The sequence below is a fragment of the Ptychodera flava genome, chromosome 17 (genome assembly GCF_041260155.1).
Source record: "Ptychodera flava strain L36383 chromosome 17, AS_Pfla_20210202, whole genome shotgun sequence".
Lineage (NCBI taxonomy): Eukaryota > Metazoa > Hemichordata > Enteropneusta > Ptychoderidae > Ptychodera > Ptychodera flava.
In genome coordinates this window covers 15,287,465-15,308,168 of record NC_091944.1, presented here as the reverse complement: position 1 = coordinate 15,308,168, position 20,704 = coordinate 15,287,465, and the positions used below count along the sequence as shown (strand labels likewise).

The window sequence follows — 20,704 nt, the reverse complement described above, 5'->3', positions numbered from 1 at the left end:
ATGTCGGAAAATAACCTTTTGATGTATGACAATGCAGCCTTCACAATGTAAGGAGTATCAACCAATGCCTTGAGATGTCAATGAAAAATTAAATTCGTCTGACAAGCAGTATCAAAGAAGGTTTGACCAAAATTGATAAAACCGTTTCAATTCAACATGCTGAACATTTCAGATTTCATCATATTTGAACAAATCCGACTAAGGTGATCTGTATGGATCTCAATATCAAAATATCAGAGAAATCGAATAGAATTTATTTTTCAAAAGTGGCGTACTGTTACCAAATGCATGTGGAGAATGACAAAAAACTACTTAGGTATTTGGCACTGTTTCATTAACTTGCTGTACAGCTAACAAGCTTGAAATGTGATGGCATTTCACGGTTGAAATTCTTCTCCAATGCATGATAATATTAAAAGCCGTACACAAAGACGCAGAAAAGTAAACCTGATTCACAGTGGTACCAATGAGATTCAGCTGAAAAGAGTGTGTACAATCTGACCGAGTCAAGGAAAAACGGACTCCAGGAGAAATCACCATCATAGTAGCTTGAACTGACTCAGATAAAGGTGAATGTCAATAATATAATATGAATTGTTAAGATAAATAGTTGGTCTACAGCGATGACACAGAACCCCTTGCTAAAGTAATTCGATGTCTTGCAAGTCTCCTTACCCCAAAACTTCGTGCAATTTTCCTGTAAAAACCTGATTTTTCTCCAGTAAATGCGGATGATTGCCTAAAACATCCTGTCTCCCTGCCAGTTATATTGTAGCGTTACCTCATTTTATAGTTTTGATCAGATCTGTGATGGCCGTGAAATCTCAGTTAAAATAATGTATTATTATATTACGGCAGAGTCTGGTACAGCAAGATAGCCCTGATGAGAATTCAGGTTTTCATTGTCTGATTATGTTCATCCCAATAATAGGACGGCTTTTTTTTTGCTCCATGTGGTATACCATGACTTTGTGTACCCATCTAAATTATCATTTGTCAATTTTAAACCATGAAATATCTACAGCTGATGTACATGTACCATGCTAAGGGTTTCTACATTGAGTTCAATGCCCAGGAGTGTCTTGTCATAGATTTGTGTGCTTTCCACGTTGCCATGGTGATTGTTCCTTTCCTTCACCACAACGTAGTCATTATTTTAACACGTGTGACCTTTGAGTTCATTAACGGAAAGAAAACATGGATTGTATTTGAGATGTAATTTTAATATATTTTAGATGATCATCACAGGTCAACATTACATATGAAATTGAAATTTCTTATTGTGTCCTCTCTGATTAAAGTTATGCCTGTCATTGCTATATTACATTCAATTTCACTAATGATAGTAGTCTAGTGTGTGGTGCTTGAGTAGTTTGTGCCCGTCACGTCTCTTTCAGATACATAAACTTTCAATTTTATGAACTCACGCAATAATGGAATGCAAGCTGTAGCACATTTGAAACATGAAAGCAAATATGCATATCATACAACTTAATCTGTAGTTGCAGCATGCTAGTAAGTTTAAGACTGTGTCAAAATAAATTCTAGATTTCTTTTTTCTTTTAAACTTTTCTTCAAGATTTCAACCATCATACATCCAATAACATTTCCTTTTCACTATGACCTTTGACCTGTGCCTAATTTACATGATCACCCTTTACTTATTATAATTATTCATATCAACTGGAGTTAAATGTTACCTCATCATTCCAATAGTTCAAACCACACACAGTTACTTGGTGTTTTTTTGCATATGATAAATAACTCGAGTCGTACCTCGGATAAAAATTTAAAGCCCTATTAGCTGTATCAGTTTGCATTTTGTGTACCAAAATACAGCCATCTAATCTTTGGAGAGATGTGTTTTGATTACTGTCATTAGGCCATTAGGAAAGTTATTGGCGTTTGTGGCCTGTGAACGTTTGAAAAAGGTCCTATGGTTACACTTTGATAAGCATTTCACATAGGTTGCATTTGATTTGAAATATCTGACCGGAAAAAAAATGAAAAAGTCACGGCTATAATATGGGATTTTTCAAGTGTGCATTAAATATGTTAAAACTCCAACAGGTTTCACATTTCTGTGAAGTCCTAACATGTATATAGCCATGTGATTGGATGTCCGTTACATGTAGACAATTGACCCGGACACGGTATATCCGAAGTGTCCACAAGTGTCAACCCACTGAAAACCCACATAATCCTTTGATATATGTGTCTGCTATTTACGTAGATCTGATGGCTTTTCTGTGTATTAGTGTACACATCACTGTGAGTGGCATGTGAGAAACAGGCTGCATAGATGTCAATAGGATGCAAGGCTGTATACGCCTACACTGTGCTCATGTGTTTGTACTGTAATAGGTCCCATCAGACAGTCGTATTCCTCAGAGTTTTTGTCATCATGTCTGGCTAGAGAGGAGTGTTGCTGTTAAACTAAACTAGAGTGAAAAATGATGCAACTGGCTAGTTGAATCAAAAAGTCATTTCGTTTTTGTTTGTTATACAGCAGCATACTGTTTAAAACATTAAAATTGACAGATTATGAAATCCCATTTATTTTTTTGAATTTTATCTGGACAAAGATCATTTTAAGTCATCTATGTACTCAGGTGTGTAACAGGTAAATCAGGCCAACCCTTTTTACAACCCTCAAACCCTAAACTTTTTTTAATACACTGTCAAAAATCACTCATGATTTTGCCAGATTTGCTGTTGTTGATGGGTCACAGCCAAATATAATAAAAGTCTTGACAGACCTATCTCCTGAACGCATGTTACAACTTCAACAGAAACACACATTTGTTATGCCTAATTCTAATTGAAATAAGAATAAAAATCTATCATATATGAATTACATGTAGCCATTCATATTTTCTTTCAACTGATATAGAATCACGTCTGTTGTTTTAGAGAAGTATTTAATTTATTAACAAAGGCAAAATCTGAGGAAGTCAGCCCCCTTCAAGCATTACCTATGCATGTCGTAGACATGTTGGAAATTCACTGTCATCTGATCTGCTGATCGCAGCAAAGACTAAGTTAGCTATTCCCTTTCACCCAAAGGTTCAACCTTCATAGGGTCGACCATCCCATTTCGAATCACGGGGGAGGAACCACAGCGACAGTCTGATGATGAAAGGTCTGAGGTTGCCTTTGTAATTTGTTGTGAACCCTATCACCCCCATTCCTCATGTGCACTGATTCAAACGTTGTAGTATGAAATCATAGGACTGAACCAAACATTGTAGCAGACAGGGATGATAAAATTGAACTGCTCAACCTCTATGTGTACATACAGTAATTTAAAAATAAGTGAACAATAACAGTTCATTCAATCTACTGAAGCACACTGTAATGCTGTTCTCGCAAAACAGCGTCAGCCTCTCTACCTCGTTGAGAATGGAATAGTCTAACACCCCCTTAACAAAAGTTTAGTGAGCTGTCCTTGCCATTTTGAGTGTTCAGTATGGAAGGTGTTATTCTGTCTAGGCTCTCAGATCTGTTTTCCTATTTTGTCTCTTGACCTGTTGTGCTGAATTTATATCGTGAGAAAAACTTCATCTATAATTTACACACATTGGCAAGTTTTGAACAAAAAATTACAAAGTATCGCCTGTTTGAAAAAATCACTACAAACAAGAGCCAAATCATCTACAGCATACAAGATAGCAGTCAGGTGTAGAGGCTATCACCCCTTTCCCTACTAATGGAAGAACCCATACAGGTGAAGGGTATCCTTTGGAACCAAATGCATCCAGCGCGACCAAATAACACCAGTCGTAGATTGTCAGGTATCGTAGTTGTAGGCAGTGTAGGCGGGAAACGTAACATGGTTAGATGTGCATGCCGTAATGTAGACTATGTGGTGTGAGTCGGAGTTTCCAGTACAACAATGGATCACCAACATCAACGTAAGTGTCACAGTATTGAGATAAGAACTTTATAATTCATGATCAAGTTGCAAGGTCTTTGACATTCAACTGAGTGACACAACTGTCATCGTTTAAATGAACACGCCACATGACTCTAGCCAGCCATATGCCGATATTTATTGCATCAGTATTTGTCCGCATATTTCTATAATTCACATAGGAAAAAATTGAGCTTTATGAGGATGCTGTAGAGCACATTTTTTGTCGGGTTGTGGAAAAAGATATTTTTAATCCGAAAGGAATATACCAGTGGGTGAAAACAATTAAAATCTAAGTTGTTTTCATACTTCATTATTTTGCAACTCTTGATATTGTAAAATAACTTACAAAAAATGACTACTCTGGAAAAAAAATAATTTGGACCAAAAGGAAAACAAATATCACATTGTTAACCATATGTTGATACGAAATCATTGCCAATTTACTTTCATTATTAGGGATGGTTGGAATGATCCAATGCAAGATATTTATAGTTTCAGCCCATCTTCATCCAAACACTTTGGAACATCCCCATTGTCTACAATAGGATGGGTGGCTCTATAGATAGGGAAATGGGTTTGAAAGGATGGAAAATACCCTTGTCTTGAGTGAGGTTAATTTGCAACCACTTATATGCATTTCATACTGTGTCTTTGTTGCCGAATATCTCGTTTTGCATAAATTTGCATAAAGGCAGACCAGCAATTATAACTTGCCCTGTGATATATTCTATTTGTAACTGTGATAGTGCCCTTCTGGTCAGTGCCCCAGCAGGCCCTGCTAACAAAACATGTTTGAAATTGAAAACCATAATTAACATGTCGATGTCCTGTTCAACGTCTCTTCAAAAAATTAACTCCTGTAATATCCCGGTCAGCCTGCAGTTAATGTGAAATGATAAATTGTCAATTGGACTGAAGAAGAAATAGAAATGATATACTTGATATAAAGCACTTGTGTACTTTACAACATAGACACTCAAACATAATGACTAGATGTTCTTCATAGAGAGCTGTTCAAATTGAATATTAGTCTCAGCGTTAGTATCATTACATTCAGAATTGTGCCAGAATTGTCAGCTTTGCGTTTCAGTTGTACAGCATTTTTGTGTGCACTGATCTGTAATAACTTGTAGTATTTCAATCAAACTCATCAGTGTTTTTGTTAAGGTAGAACACACCTCGGGGACAGACATTCGCACTCTCAAACTTTTACAATTCTCTTATGATATACCACATGTCGGGGTTCATTTTAAAGCTCTTGGTGAAAGAAAACTTTTCAATGGCTTAGTTTTTCGAAATTCGAAATTTTTTTATTTTTCTCCATAGAGTTAACACAGGGATGGCGGCCATTTTGAATTTCTAATATCGGTAAATCTTGGGTAATTTGTTTCTCTAGCACAAAAATTTGCACGATGACCCCCTATTTTTATTCTTGATTTTGAAAGAGAATGATTGAAAGATCCCTTTAGGAAAGTTAGAGCAAAAGTTTAAGCCTTTCACTTTCGAGGTGCATACTACTTAAAGGCCGGTACCTCAGTAAGTGTTACCAGGGTTTCCCAGTCATTTTACCGGGGTTCCCCATGGTATATCAATGTAATCAAATTAGGGGACAGCAGAAATGTGATCAGGGTTCCCAAGTCATTTACCAATATTCCCCAACCTTAGCAAGAAAAACACTGCTCATACACTGGTATATTCTTCCAGATATTTTTCTCTTTCGTAAGGAACATTATGCTGTTTTACTGTATTGGAAGACATTGTTTTTACCAATACAGGGAAGTTATTTATATGCCAGGAAATATGTGGTGTATGTCATAGGTTATAATATTGGTTTTAAATTATGTATTTGTCTCTTTGATTAGAGATACCACGAACACACATAAATTTATGTAGAAAATTTGATATCAAAACTTGGTACTCATAATTGTGTGAATGATGTGTGCTTGTAATTCATAACATTTCATGATCTGTTGTGGTTCATTTTCTACAGTGAAGTTCCAATAATGGACATCTATGTAAAGAAAGTCAATATAAACTGTGACCCTGAAAGGCTGTGACTTTGTCATCCCTATACTCTTAATGCAATGGAATTCACTTGCAGTGGACTTGACCTCAGTGTAAAAGAACAATTTCACATTTAATTCTGTGCAGGTAATTTTTGTTCAACACTGCAAGTTTATACTACATGTATATACAGACCAGGAAGAAAATTGCTCATAGACATGTTGTGCTGTGCTGTGCAAAAAAAAAAATTTTTGTAAGTTCATTAAATAGATAACTATGTACATGCTGTAACATGCTGGTCATAGCTGTTTTAAGAGTGTAGCCAACTACCCATCAATCTGCTTGTGTGACAGTCTCCTACAGAGCTCTAAAATTATCCAGTATGTTATTCTGGTTATACCGGGCATTTAAATGTACGGTACGTGTAGTGTGGTAGCTATCGTCTTGTGACCAACAGCATACATGTAGTACTGGTCCTTATATGGTAACAGATGTACATTTCAAGGGTAGGCAATATGGCACAGTGCAGTGTGAAGTTGATCATGGCCTGTGACATACTTCATGGCGCACAGCCGAGTATTAAACAGATACTCTGAACAAATGATTGTAACACTCTGCCGGTGTAATGGCACGTTTGATAAGTTTGAAGCATATGTTTCAAAACTCCACACCATCTACCAAAACCAGTCTCTCCAGTGATGGAGAGACAGCGAGGTTGTAGAACATATTAAATTGTTTATGTGGTAAGAACATGATTTTAATTTCTCATGTTCAAAGTCAAGATCTGCCTCTTGACCAGAACTGAAAATGTTATACCAAAGCAATATCGCAGTTGGAGGATACCATGTTGATACCAGCCAGGGTTCAAAAGTTGATTGTACTAACAGATGAGATACATGTATGTGTATAGACTGCCTTCAGGGTAGCTATTATGCATGGATAGGATACTGTACCAGTCTGAACCATGTGTGACACGACATCCCTGACATCTGTCATTTAATTAGGACAATTAATCTGTTTATTAATATGGTAGGATGGCTCACTGGGCAAATTTTAATTGATGAGACTAAATGTTCTTTTAAGCCTATTACCTGAAATAATAGAAGCAGACAATGGCAATTAAAAAAATATTTGCATCCTGAACAATACAGTATGTTACATCAATGTAGTGTCTGAAACATACTAATGGTTTCACTAGCATGGTGTGGTCAATTCAGTTCCATTCCCTGGAATGATTTGGTAGGTACCTGGGACACGAGTTGAATTTATCATTTTTTTGCAGGATCTCTATCATCATAACTAGTAGTCAGTACATGCAAACATTATCCATATAGCAAGCACAGACAACGTACGTGTAGCCCGGTCAGCATATAAAGTTTTGTCCACCTCTTAGTGTAATGGCATTCATTAAATTGTTTTCAGTGTTTCATATGTCACAGCCTTGTAAGATAACAGAGCTATGTAAATAATTGTTTTCACTTCGAAGAAAAGACCATAGTCAGACTTGGTTCTCATAAAAACTAATAACCATTTATGTCATAGACATTTCTAATGCATAGTGTTTCTAATGTATACCATTATTTCTAATGTATACCATAATCAAAGAAATCCAATATATACTGGTATTTTGACCAAAATAGACTACCGGTATTTATTACTCAGGACATGCAAGGTATTGTGTGGGTATGGTAATAAATGTTTATATGTGAATAGCAATAATGAAAATAATCATATCTATCTATCTAGATCCATCTATCTATCTGTCTATCTATCTATCTATCTATCTATTTATTTGTCTATCTATCTAGCTATCTACACATTGTATACAGTATGTGTATATATAGATAATACCAGTTTTGCTTACATACATGTATGTATATGTACATGTGTATGTGTGTGTGTGTGTATGTATATATATATATATATATATATATATATATATATATATATATACATACATACATACATATTGTATATATATATATATATATATATATATATATATATATATACATACATACATATAATATACATATAGTATATGTATATGTGTGTGTGTGTGTGTGTGTGTGTGTGTGTGTGTGTGTGTGTGAAAGTTGTCCATCCTTTATTTATATTATTTCAAAAAAAATGAGTTTAGGACTTAAGGCAATGACGTCACTATCAAGTATCATTTATCTGCTGTGCCCTGTATGTAAACAGGTACATAATTCATCTGATTTATTTCTTTAATTTCACCAAACTCACAACCCCTTTGATTCATTTGCTGAAATATAAATTATATTTAGCACCAGTCTCTTGTCCCTCCCAGGAAAGCATAAAAATCTAGATTGATTGTGAATTATAATTGATGATTTTGCCATAAATTACCCATTTAGTATGGTTTAAATACCAGCTGTTGTGCTAATTCCCCCACATTTGTAAATATTAGCTCATAGTTTTGCTTTCACACAAGGTATTTCAAATGATCTCCTTAAACGCTGTCTTGTAATTGTGTAGTTTTGCTAAATCATCCACGTCTATCTCCGTAAGTAGCTTTTAGTCGCCCCTGTTCAACATGTAGACACAAACACCTTTGCATAATTGAAATATTTTTTAGAAATGTGTGAAAAGCTGTAACTTATTGGGGTGTGAGACCAAAACTAGAGAGAGGCTGTGCATGATATCGAAAGTGTCTGTCTAGATTTTAATGAACATTTTATAACATACGGCAAGCCTTTGTATTCTTTAATACAACCCAGCACAGTTGGGGAGACATTCTAATAACATCTCTCAGAGGAGAGAGAATCTAATTATTTCTCAGCTGGTATTGGAAGAAATCATCAGGTGGTGGATATGATTTGTGTGATGGGAATCACAATTTTAAGTTTGAAATGTTTTAATATAGGTTATAATGTTTGTACGACATTTCCCAGCAGCAAAACAAGTACACATGCGCACAGAATTGAATTTCTCTGTGCCTCCGACTACTCCATTTGATATACCTGTATACAGTATTTAGTATTCCATATCAAATTCTAAAAATTTGATTACAACATTTTTGAGAGCGTAATTCCTCATCCTGTACCATCCCCAGGGACACATATACACTCTTGAGAAGTCTGATTTGGATGTTAGCCAGTCTCCAGCTCAATTTGTAAATCTGCTGTCGTGCATATGGAACTTGGTGTAGATGTGTTTCTGTCTGATCGTGTATTGGTTTACTGACCCTTTTGCTTTCCAAGTAGAATTCATGTCGAAGACAGGCACTACAGATTGCCTGTTTTGTTTTTTAAAGCCCCAGTAATGCTAACTTTTGATGATAATTTCATTATTTTTATTTTAAATGTGTACCATAATTCCTTGTTCTTCTCCCCAAAGAATGTTTATATACACAGTATCCAGCTTGTCAACTCAGCCCCTATGGTTGTAAACTGCATTGTTATTGTTGAAAAGTGACTTCTGGTCCGGACTACAATTCATATGTAAACAATAAAAATGCATTTAACACATTTGAATGATAAGTTGACAAGCTAAATAGTGGGTGTTTCGACATTCTTTGGGGAGTAGAATAAGAAGTTACAATTGATATATAAAATAAAAATAATGAAAAAATCATTGAAAGTTAGCATTACTGGGGCTTTAATGTGAGTACAGTATATCATAAATACCTGCTCAATGAATACTAAATATTCATATCATGTGAAGGACAATGAAAGTATGGTTATTCATAACCTGCAAACCGTTGCCACTGGTCCTTGTCTTGCTCACTTCTGCTCCTTCAAATGTTGACTCCTCCATCAGTGTTCAAGGCATTCATAGGAACCGCAGGCCCAACACACACACATTAACACATATTGCCACCAAGAAGTCCGTACATTGTATTTCTATGAAATTTTAATTTCATTTAATACTTTGCGTCTTCAGAGCATGTCAGTACTGATAAGCTGACTTTGTTCTATTCTTAGTATTGTAAGCAATGATGAAATCATAAATATCGGTATTATCACAGAAAACAATACTCCTATTCAGAAGTACAATCCTTCAGCATTTTCGCTGAAAAATTTTTGTGCATTCAAGTCTGGCATTTTCTGTCAAAACAGAGTTTGTTTTTCACCGCATTTAATACGGCAGGTGTGTGATATCAGCTGTTGATTGATTGGGGGAGTGATAGGCACAAATTAACCACATGGGACACCAACAACATGTTTGTGTGTAAGAATAGGTGTCTGTCGATAACAGTGAAATGGCATAGGGTCATGCGTGAAGGAGATAGAACTGCTCTTACTGCGTACATCATCAACTTTTCTCCTATTCTGTATCTTCATGATATTCTCAACCTGGATGGAATGTCCTCCCCCACTTTTATTTAGCCAAGTAGGACAAAATAAAATTGTTCTGAAAAATATCGTACAGGTATCCCACAGATGCATATCCAAAATTTTCAACCCTTTGAGTGCTGTCATTTTTCCCGCCAAAATTTTTGTGCAACATTTTACCGCTTTTAATGACTTTTTTTGTTATTATCTTGATAGTTTTGGACCAGATGGACAGCACTTTTCATGGGCTTCAGTTTTTGATCAAAATTTTGGGGAAAATGTGAAAAAAATGTTTGGACCTGAAAAAATTGTTTTGGTTGTATTTTATGTGGGCGACAAACACAGGACAGCAATAACTGTAAGATGTGTTTTTTCGTTTAATCAAAACAAATTCATTTAATCAATATCAATGTTTTGTCACTGGTTGTCAAAATCATGGTGTGTTTTGCTTCGCAAGAGGTGAAAAAAAGTTACTCTACATTTTTGATCAAGCAAGAAGCATTTAAAAGTGGCCCATTTCCCTAATTTGCTGTTAATCAGATGTATCTTCAGTCGATTAAATGGCCTTATCTTTCTCTGAAAGAAAAACACAAAAATCCATTACATTGATGAGGTAGGCGGCCCAACTGTAAAGATAAAGCTTAACCATTTTTACCTTCTCGTGTCTATTTATAGACAGAGAAGGTATTAGAGTTGAAAACCAATGTGCTGCTGTCAAGAACTTCCGTCTGTCAAGACTTCCGTCTGTCAAGATCCGTTGACGTCATGCCATTGTGATGGGTCATATCATAAACTAATGGGGGTGTTCATGGCTCAGGTTGAGGTGTGGGAGAACGATTTTGAGCTATGACAAAAATCAAAAGGGAATTAGCGGCATAGCCACAATGTTAAGCCTTTCTCCAAGGTTTCTTAGTTGACTACAATCTATTACAGACTACTGAGCTGACGTTAGGGGTACTCACTTTGTGTTTGCTCACTCTGTGAGCACTAGTGTTGGTACTGAGTTGCGTGGATATCCCCTCATGGCCTCACGTGATCTGGGCCTGTTGCATAATATGCAGAGATGATCATATGCCGAGTCTGAAAACTGTCATTGTGTAAGCCTGTCGGCATTTTCCTTGCATTTTTTCTCATTTAATTTTGCAAAATATCGGCGAGTACCTCAATATTTCAAGATAACCCTTTCTTCCCAATCGTTTCCTGGAGTTTCAGAGTCATATGAACGAAAATGAGTGAAAGTTTTAGACAGGAAAATCGGACGTCGGCTATGTTCAATGTTTACAGTACAATCAGAAGTTTACGTGGAGGAATTAACCAACAAACACAGGAGTATTCATGATGCCCGCCCTCTAGAGGCAGACCCTCCTAAATGAAGTACCACATTTGATGCTTGTGGAAAGCTTGACCACACAATGGAGCATTTAAACTTTTAGAAAATGACAAACTGAATAAGAAGGTATTCGGAAAATGTCAAATACTGAGGAAAAATGCGCAAATATTCAAAATAAACAGGTTAACTGATTGGTCAGCTATAAAAAACAATGAAAATGTTTATGATCAAAAGTTTTTGAGATGCGCACATTTTAACAAATACAGAAGTTATTAACATTATAAATATAAGACCAAACTATTTTTTCAGGGATGGGACAGGTTGGAAATGAGGGGTGAGAGACAAGGGCACTCCTATTGCTGCATGTGGATGCAGCCACACCATTTCATTTACAGCATACTTACTCACTGTGTTGTGTTCAAGTTCCATATTGTACTGACTGTCATACAAGGATAACATAAGCAAATAAAATCAAATTAGAAAAGGATCGATGCTGTTGTGTGGATTTTGCTGAACATGGCTGATATTTCGCCCTATATATTTGGTATCCAGCAAAGGCATATTTTGATGTAAAGTCAAAATTAACACTACATTGCTGACAATATATTTTACCGTTTCTGCATGAATTTTTCTTTTTAAATTATAGTATATTAGTACTTCAAACAGATTAACAGTTATCGTGATGTCAACCCATAATTTTACATCACAAAGACTGTAATTCTGCCAATTTTTTTTGTTTTTCAGTCATTTTATAAATTTTGCACTGCACAAGATGATTGAACAAATTGCAATGTTTGAATTTGTAAACTCAAAGAATAAAAATCCTTTGGTCACAAATTAAATTATTTTTGAAAAGAAATTTACTCTTAAACACTTTTAGCATATATTCTTTACACGGTCATGTATTTCAAGGAAAATATGCCTATTAAAAACAGTAATTTCTTCACTTTCAATTTTTTTCAATACTATGACAATTATCAGCCATGAGGTTATACAAACACAAGACCAGATAGGCGTTTTTCATCATTTCCACAGGACTCTTTGGAAAATCCATTAAAAACAGTTAAAAGTGACTGGAAATGATCACTTGGTATACATTTAATTTACAGATGCCAGGTTGTGTATTTCACATGCACTCAGGTCAGTAAGGAAGTGCGTCATTACTATTTTGGACTGTTAATTCTTATTTCTGAATTGTTTAACTTTTTTCCACATTGAACTATCTATCTTTAGGCAGTTTATACTGTAGCTTAGAATTTTTTTGATTGATGTACACTGTATTTAATCATCTTTTGGGTTCTTTGGGTCCATATCCCACCTCATGCCCCTACATCATCAACTATTTACCAACAACTCCATGCCAACAACCAATTACCTGACCTGGCCACACATTAGAGAAGGTACAGCGTCATGACGGTATTTTGTGACAGAGGGAACTTCTTTATTTTAGTACTGTAGCAGAAAATTTTCAGTGATGTACAAGAGCAATTATGAAATTTTTCCTGAAGTTTAAACAGAAATCATTTGACATATTCTACTGTCATAGTAACTTGCCGCTTATTCATTTTTGTAGTTTTAAACCGATGTAATGTCATAAATTGAGGGGGATTACGGATGAAAATTTTTCAGAATAACTGCCTATCACCTACGCATATAATTCAACAAAGAGGAAATGCCCCAGTGCTCATCTACGGTATCATCTTTTAACTTGCTACATTCACGGGGAATTAGCATCCTAAATCGCTCACAGCTGTGATTGTACTTTTCACCTTTAAAAGGTCAATAGAAGCTGGTGTCGTGACGTTCTTAAATGTTTGCTGGTGGCCATAATCTTTCTCACTCTCAGCTCTTTTACACCCCTCTCACCATATGGTATAGCCCAAAATCCATTGGTTTCAATGATGAGTATGGTTCTGTTTACAGGGATACAGGTGTGATCAGGTTATAAAACACTGATGCCAACCAGAATCACGTTCACATAGGCAGATAATTTTTTTTACCAGGATTCCAAGGGCGTTGGGAATGCCTTTATGAAGAAACGAAATTAAATTCTAAATATGTTATGTACATTTATGCAATTAGGCTGTCTGTAATACCATATTGATACATGTAATTGGTACAAAAACGAATTTCTGTAGAATAATTTTTTTGTAGAATATTTTCTTCATCTTTTTTATACGAAATATCAGTAATTATCTCAATGTGGTAATTGTACCAAATGTATCCGACCCTGAAACTTGCTGACAGATTCGAATTCCCCTTAAGACTAGCATCCCACACCCCCTGCTATGTTCACACATCCTGTTTATAATCACTTAATGTCTCCTACAAATACAATACCATTTCTGAAAAAATACTGAATATTGAACATGATATTACTCTGTATTTGTATAATGATCAAAACATTTTTTTTTTGTTTAACTTTTTTTCGTCAACTAATTATCTTGTTGTTGAGACAAATGTGCATTATTCATGTAATTTGTACGTTTCCCAGCATGAAAAATAAATTTTTATAGTAACCTGACACTGGTAAAAGTCTGTGTGAAGCTCCATAATTTATCAATTCTCCAGTTACAGGTATCATCTTCAGTTCACTGATGTTTTTTTCACACACACTGCATTACACTTATTGATTTATCTATGTTCTGCTTCGATTACCAATTCTGTTCTGTTTGTGAAAAAAACACGAAGACTAAAAACAAGGACTTGCCAAGTATGTCGTGACAGAAATATCAAAATGGCCAGAAATTTCCTAGGTAAATGAAAGTAAACATCAAAAAATAAATTTGATTTTTGGTATTTACTTAATTATTAAACTCATACAGATTTATGCATATGAATAATTCATTTGCATTTCCTGTACATAATGTATGAACACCTTTGATAAAGAAATATTTATTTTAACAATAATATATAAAAGCAGAAGGTCCTCACTGTTTTTAGCAGTGAAATATTTTCCTGTCAGATATAACCAGTGTGTTCATCTCTATGTAATGTTTTAAAAGACTCTTCACCTTCATTGTAAATATAACACACTACTGATGTAGCGATGTACCACGTGTAAAGATTCAGATACCACAGATCAGTCTGTAGAAGTTGACATACATCAAAATAGAGTTGAACCAAGGTGATGTGATGGAGGACATGACAGTTTTACTAAGTCTGGGAGGCATAAGATATGCAGTTTGTGTATTTCCTGATGATATGCAAATGAAGGAACTAGAATATTTACAAAATGAGAGAGAGAGAGAGAGAGAGAGAGAGAGAGAGAGAGAGAGAGAGAGAGAGAGAGAGAGAGAGAGAGAGAGAGGGGGGGGAGAGAATAAAGAGAGAGAGAGAGAGAGAGAGAGAGAGAGAGAGAGAGAGAGAGTGAGATAGAGAGCTCAGTTTTGAAAGTTGTATGAGAAAGTGTCTCTATTGTTGTGGTGAAATCGCATGTAAGGAATTGCATCATAAATTTCTGGTATTTCTTCATTTTTATGATTAAAAAAAGTACCGGTATGACACGGCTGACAATTTTGTATTTTTTCCTAATTGTATTCAGTGTGTCATGTTACACCCAATGCCAGAATACAGCCAGACACCATTACTGCAGTCAGACACCTGTTGGATAAAGAAAGATAAAGTGTTTGGCCTCACTGATGCAATGCATGGTGCAGTACAGTATGAGATTATGAGGTTATTACGAAAATACCGCAAAGGATGCACGAGGACATTGGCGCAGCGTATCGCCCGACGCGAAGCTGAGGGCGATGCGCGGCGCCAATGTCCGAGTGCATCCTTTGCGGTATTTTCGTAATAACCTTATTATTACACATCTTACATTCCTGATCGGGGCATCAAAATGTCGGAGTAGTGAACGTTTTCGTGCAATGTCAACAATTTTTTCCCGATTTTATCGCGCCAGTGTGGAACGCTACCTCGGACGCGCTTCTGCAAGTTTTGGAGTGTGTGCACTACACACATACGTACGTACAGAGCGCGCGCGAGACTTGTTCTGGCACTCGTCCAAGGGGTCCCTTGAAACCGTTCTACAGTGAACGCGCAGATACAGCCGCAGGAATGGGGCGCCTTGAAACCGTACGTGTCACGGAACGGGCGCCAGTTCCGTACGGCTTTTTAGCGCACGCTAAATTCTATTGTTCTCGATGGTAGATGTATAATAATATGAAAATACCGCACTGGATATACGAGGAATTTGGCACATACCAGTATCATATATACAGTTTTTATTAGCTCCCATAGCCATATGTATATATGGCAATGGAAGCTATTCTTATAGGCTAGGGAAATGTCTGTATGTATGTATGTCTGTATGTCTGTATGTCTGTGTGTCTGTATGTCTGTATGTCTGTATGTCTGTATGTCTGTCCGTCAACATCAAAAACTCCAAAACCGCTGTACATTTCATCTTGATATTTGGTGGTACATGGATGATGGGCTGTAGATGAGATTTTGTTCAAATGAAGTTGTCATTGCCAAAAATATGCAAATTAAGTGAAAAAATGTAAAAAACAGTCAAAATTGAAAAAACTCAATAACCACTGAGCAGATTACATGAAAAATTAGCATGTAAGTACTTTGGGCTGACATGAAATGATTGTGCACATCTTGGGTCAGTATCTTGGACTTGCTATTTTTCATGAATTTTTTTGTAATTTTCTCCCATTTTTGGTCAAAAAATCTCCTGCTCTGAAACCACAAGTCCGATTGATTTGAAACTTGGTATGGAAGTGCATAGGAGTGACCTTTCCCAAATTGGGCAAATCGAGGTGAAATTTGCATATTTTAGTTTACACGTCCATAGACTCCCATGTATAAGGCAGATCTCCATAGACTCCCATGTATAAGGCCACGAAAAATAAAAATTTAGTTTCTCATCGTATTCATATTGCAAAAAGGATGCAGTGACACAATTTTTAGTCCCCACGGATGAAGTCCAGTGAGCTTATACTATGGATTGGGTCATGTTCGTCTGTTCGTCCATCCGTGAGTCCATCCGTTCACGCAGATATCTCGGATATTTTGACAAAATGTCATGTGACCTTGATGACCTTTGATCTCAAATATACATATTTGTCCATAACTCAGTAACCACAAGTGCTACCACCCTTCATATATGGTATGATGGGACAGCTTATGACGCCACATATTGTACCTCATTAATTATGCACATATCTAATTTGAGCGAGCCAATAGAGCTAGAGGTCTGACTTTTGGTATATAGGGATAACTTAGCAAAACAATTTTTTTGACAAAATGTCACGTGACCTCGGTGACCTTTGACCTCAAATATACATATTTGTCCATAACTCAGTAACCACAAGTGCTACACCCTTCATGTATGGTATGATGGGACAGCTTATGACGCCACATATTGTACCTCATTAATTATGCACATATCTAATTTTGAGCGAGCCAATAGAGCTAGAGGTCTGATTTTTGGTATATGGGGATAACTTAGCAAAACAATTTTTTTGACAAAATGTCACGTGACCTCGGTGACCTTTGACCTCAAATATACATATTTGTCCATAACTCAGTAACCACAAGTGCTACAGCCTTCATGTATGGTATGATGGGACAGCTTATGACGCCACATATTGTACCTCATTAATTATGCGCATATCTAATTTTGAGCGAGCCAATAGAGCTAGAGGTCTGATTTTTGGTATAAAGGGATAACTTAGCAATACAATTTTTTTGACAAAATGTCACGTGACCTCGGTGACCTTTGACCTCAAATATACATATTTGTCCATAACTCAGTAACCACAAGTGCTACAGCCTTCATGTATGGTATGATGGGACAGCTTATGACGCCACATATTGTACCTCATTAATTATGCGCATATCTAATTTTGAGCGAGCCAATAGAGCTAGAGGTCTGATTTTTGGTTTATAGGGATAACTTAGCAATACAATTTTTTTGACAAAATGTCACGTGACCTCGGTGACCTTTGACCTCAAATATACATATTTGTCCATAACTCAGTAACCACAAGTGCTACACCCTTCATGTATGGTATGATTGGACACCTTATGACGCCACATACTGTACCTCAATAATTATGCGCATATATCATTCTGAACGAGCCAATAGAGCTGGATTTTTGGTATATAGGGATAACTATAGGAGAGAAATTTTTTGACCAAATGTCATGTGACCTCGATGACCTTTTACCTAAAATATATGTTTATGTCAATAAATAAGTAACTACAAGTGCTATGTCCTTTGTATTTAGTAGGATGGGAGACCTTATGACAACACACGCTTTACCTCATTAATTATGTACACATCTAATTCTGGGCAAGCAAATAGAGCTAGAGATCTGATTTTTTGGCATATAGGGATTAATTAGCAATATAATTTTTTTTTTCAAAATGTCATGTGACCTCGATGACCTTTGACCTTGATTATACATATATATGCATATTTCAGTAACCACAAGTTCTATACCCCCCAGTTTTGATAGGATATTAGACCTTAAGATGTCACATCTTGTACCTCATTTATAATGCCCATATGTATTTCTTGGCTGGCCAATACTGTTTGAGGTCTGATCTTTTTTCCCGATTTAGAACCATAACTTAGACATGCCTCATGTGTTTCAAATTGGGAACAACGACATAGACCTATGTGCCCATAGATCTCAACATATACACTCCAGTGATACTTCTTAATGACCACATTTTCCTGCCCCATCAAGACTAATACTCCTATTACAAGTGGGGACTATGTCATTGTAAATGACTTGTTGAGTTAATGGTTGTATCACAGTATTCGATATATCTAATTCTGTATTTTTTCCATTTTATATTCTGAATAATTACATTAAACATATTTCACTGTACATTTCATTTAAGTATTTTCACTTCATGCACTTTATCCCTTTCACACATGTTCAAATATCTGACCAGAGAACAAACACTAAATAGTCCAGGATGGGAGCTACAGTGTCATTGACGCTATTTTCTTTTCACCTGTTTTACAAAAACCATACTTGAAAACTTTCATACAATAATTATTAAATAAAAAAACACTAATACATACTAGTATGATATTTTCCCATTTTTGAAATCATATTCCCGGCAAAAGTTTTTGCAACTAAAATCTTTTGCCTTTGATACATGTATTTGATTTTGTTTTTGATTTAACATAGACATTCAAATCTCTACATACTGTATATTTTGACTAGTCTGTTCATGATGTGAACACATCAGCTCAGCGCTTTTTACCATTAGCCCAAAGTACTGTGTGTTGTGAATTACTGAATAATTATTAGCTAGGTAACATACAGTAAACATTCCAACAATTTGTTGTAAACATTTTCTGTGTTACTGGTAAATAAATCACCAAATGAAAATTTAACAGATTTGCATCAGAGTTATACTCTGAGGTGTAACCAGACTGTACCATAGGGATTTGGAAATAGGGGTAACAGCATCCTGTCTTGAGGAGTTGTTTGTACCATGACTAATCTAGCCTTTCACACGGTATACCTGATAGTTCCCACTAGACAACATTCAGAAAAGTGATTTTAACATCTTAGTTGTCGGGGACAGTCAAGGATTGGTTCTCAGACGTATGAATCTAGTAAAAAATGTCTTCAAGGTCTGCACAAAGGCAACATCTCATATGTGTACAAATCAGTATGTCGTAGCTACTCAGTGGAGGTCCAAGAGGTTTTCGAGAAGCCAGTGTGTTGTTGATTTTAATGTCTGTCCCCTTTGTTGTGTGACATGATTCAATTTGGTTGCTAATAATATCCTGGGGTAATTTTTTGTATATGGCCAGTATTACAGATTTTTTTCATAAGCCGTATTTGTAGCCACTGTTCAAACATACAAGATGAAAGTTAGCAATTCAATATGTTGTGGTACACTTGATGTCATGTACACAGTTGCTTGTTACACATCACCAAAATTGTCCCAAAGCAAAGCTTTACAAATTACAAGTGTTCTCTGAAGCCGAACTTGTTTTTTCTTGTCTTCCAGGGCATCGGGTGGAATTTCACAGAATGGAATTTGTGGAATTGATCAAGACTCCCAAGGTTGATGGAGTTAGCCTACACCTGCCCTTCCAGCCTCCCGTTGAAGGCACTCTGTGTTTGACCGGCCATCACCTGATCCTGTCATCGCGGAAAACCAACAGTGAAGAACTCTGGCTGCTGCACAGTAATATAGACAGTGTAGAGAAGAAGTTTGTGGGATCCACGGGGTACTTAACTTTGAAGTGCAAAGATTTTAAAACAGTGTTTTTAGATATCCCAGGAATGGAGGAATGCCTGAACATTGCCAGTTCCATTGAGGTCCTCTCATCGCTAGGTATGTTTAACCCTTCTACCACAATGGTTTGGCCGAAACCTATTGTTATCAATGTTGAATGTGGACCTGTGAACAGGAAATTAGGGATGAATGGTTACAACATATTCAGATATTTGTTTTCTTACAATAATCCCATAACAGTAACAAATGCAGTGTTTTTTAAGGGCAGTAGCTAGGTAAATTTTATCCCAGTCATGTCACAGGGATTTTCCATATCAATATGATAATCATACTGTACCGGTATTATCACACAACAGCAATATTTCCAGGGTTCCAAAACCATTGACAGGCCTTCCTAAACCTTAGCAAAAAACACTGAAATGAGAATCCTTTGATGGATCTCGGTTTCTGGTGTCAATGTTTTGCTAAGGTCAGGGAGCTTAAGCTAACTGTACGTGTGATAACTACAGTAGCATCTCCAATGTGTTTGTAATTGCTTTGATAGACCAAAGGGAATATTCTGTTGAAATGACTTGGGAACCCAGTAACATTTACTAACATACATATAATGCACCTTGCTTCTTGAAATCCCAGGTTGTCAAGTCGTCTTTCTGTAATGATATTCCTGCTTTCCTTTCTGAACTTCACCATTGTAGTTATACCAATTCAATTGATGCAGGACATGTTTTAGATTCCATTGCATTACTGTTGACCTCTGAGTCTGTGCAGGATACTAGTACTGTGATCACAGATTACCCACCAGCATGGAAGACACTCCATAGCTCAGCCATACATGTACATGTGGGTCTGTACAGCTGTCTGTTTGAAGCCGTATTTGAAGGCACCAGATTGTTTTTATGTTAGCTATCATGACCACCTTCCAAATTT

At 36.2% G+C, this 20,704-nt stretch overlaps 1 protein-coding gene across 1 annotated transcript in view; it reads left to right on the top strand.

The window, feature by feature from the left end:
• The first annotated feature begins 3,735 nt into the window (after nt 1–3,735).
• The window catches only part of LOC139115575 (myotubularin-related protein 9-like), a 32,422-nt gene continuing 15,453 nt past the window's right edge, over nt 3,736–20,704 (top strand). The window contains 2 exon segments of the mRNA XM_070677815.1: nt 3,736–3,914; nt 19,547–19,876. Of these exon segments, the coding sequence (XP_070533916.1) occupies nt 3,896–3,914; nt 19,547–19,876 (349 nt within the window). The 5' untranslated portion in view covers nt 3,736–3,895.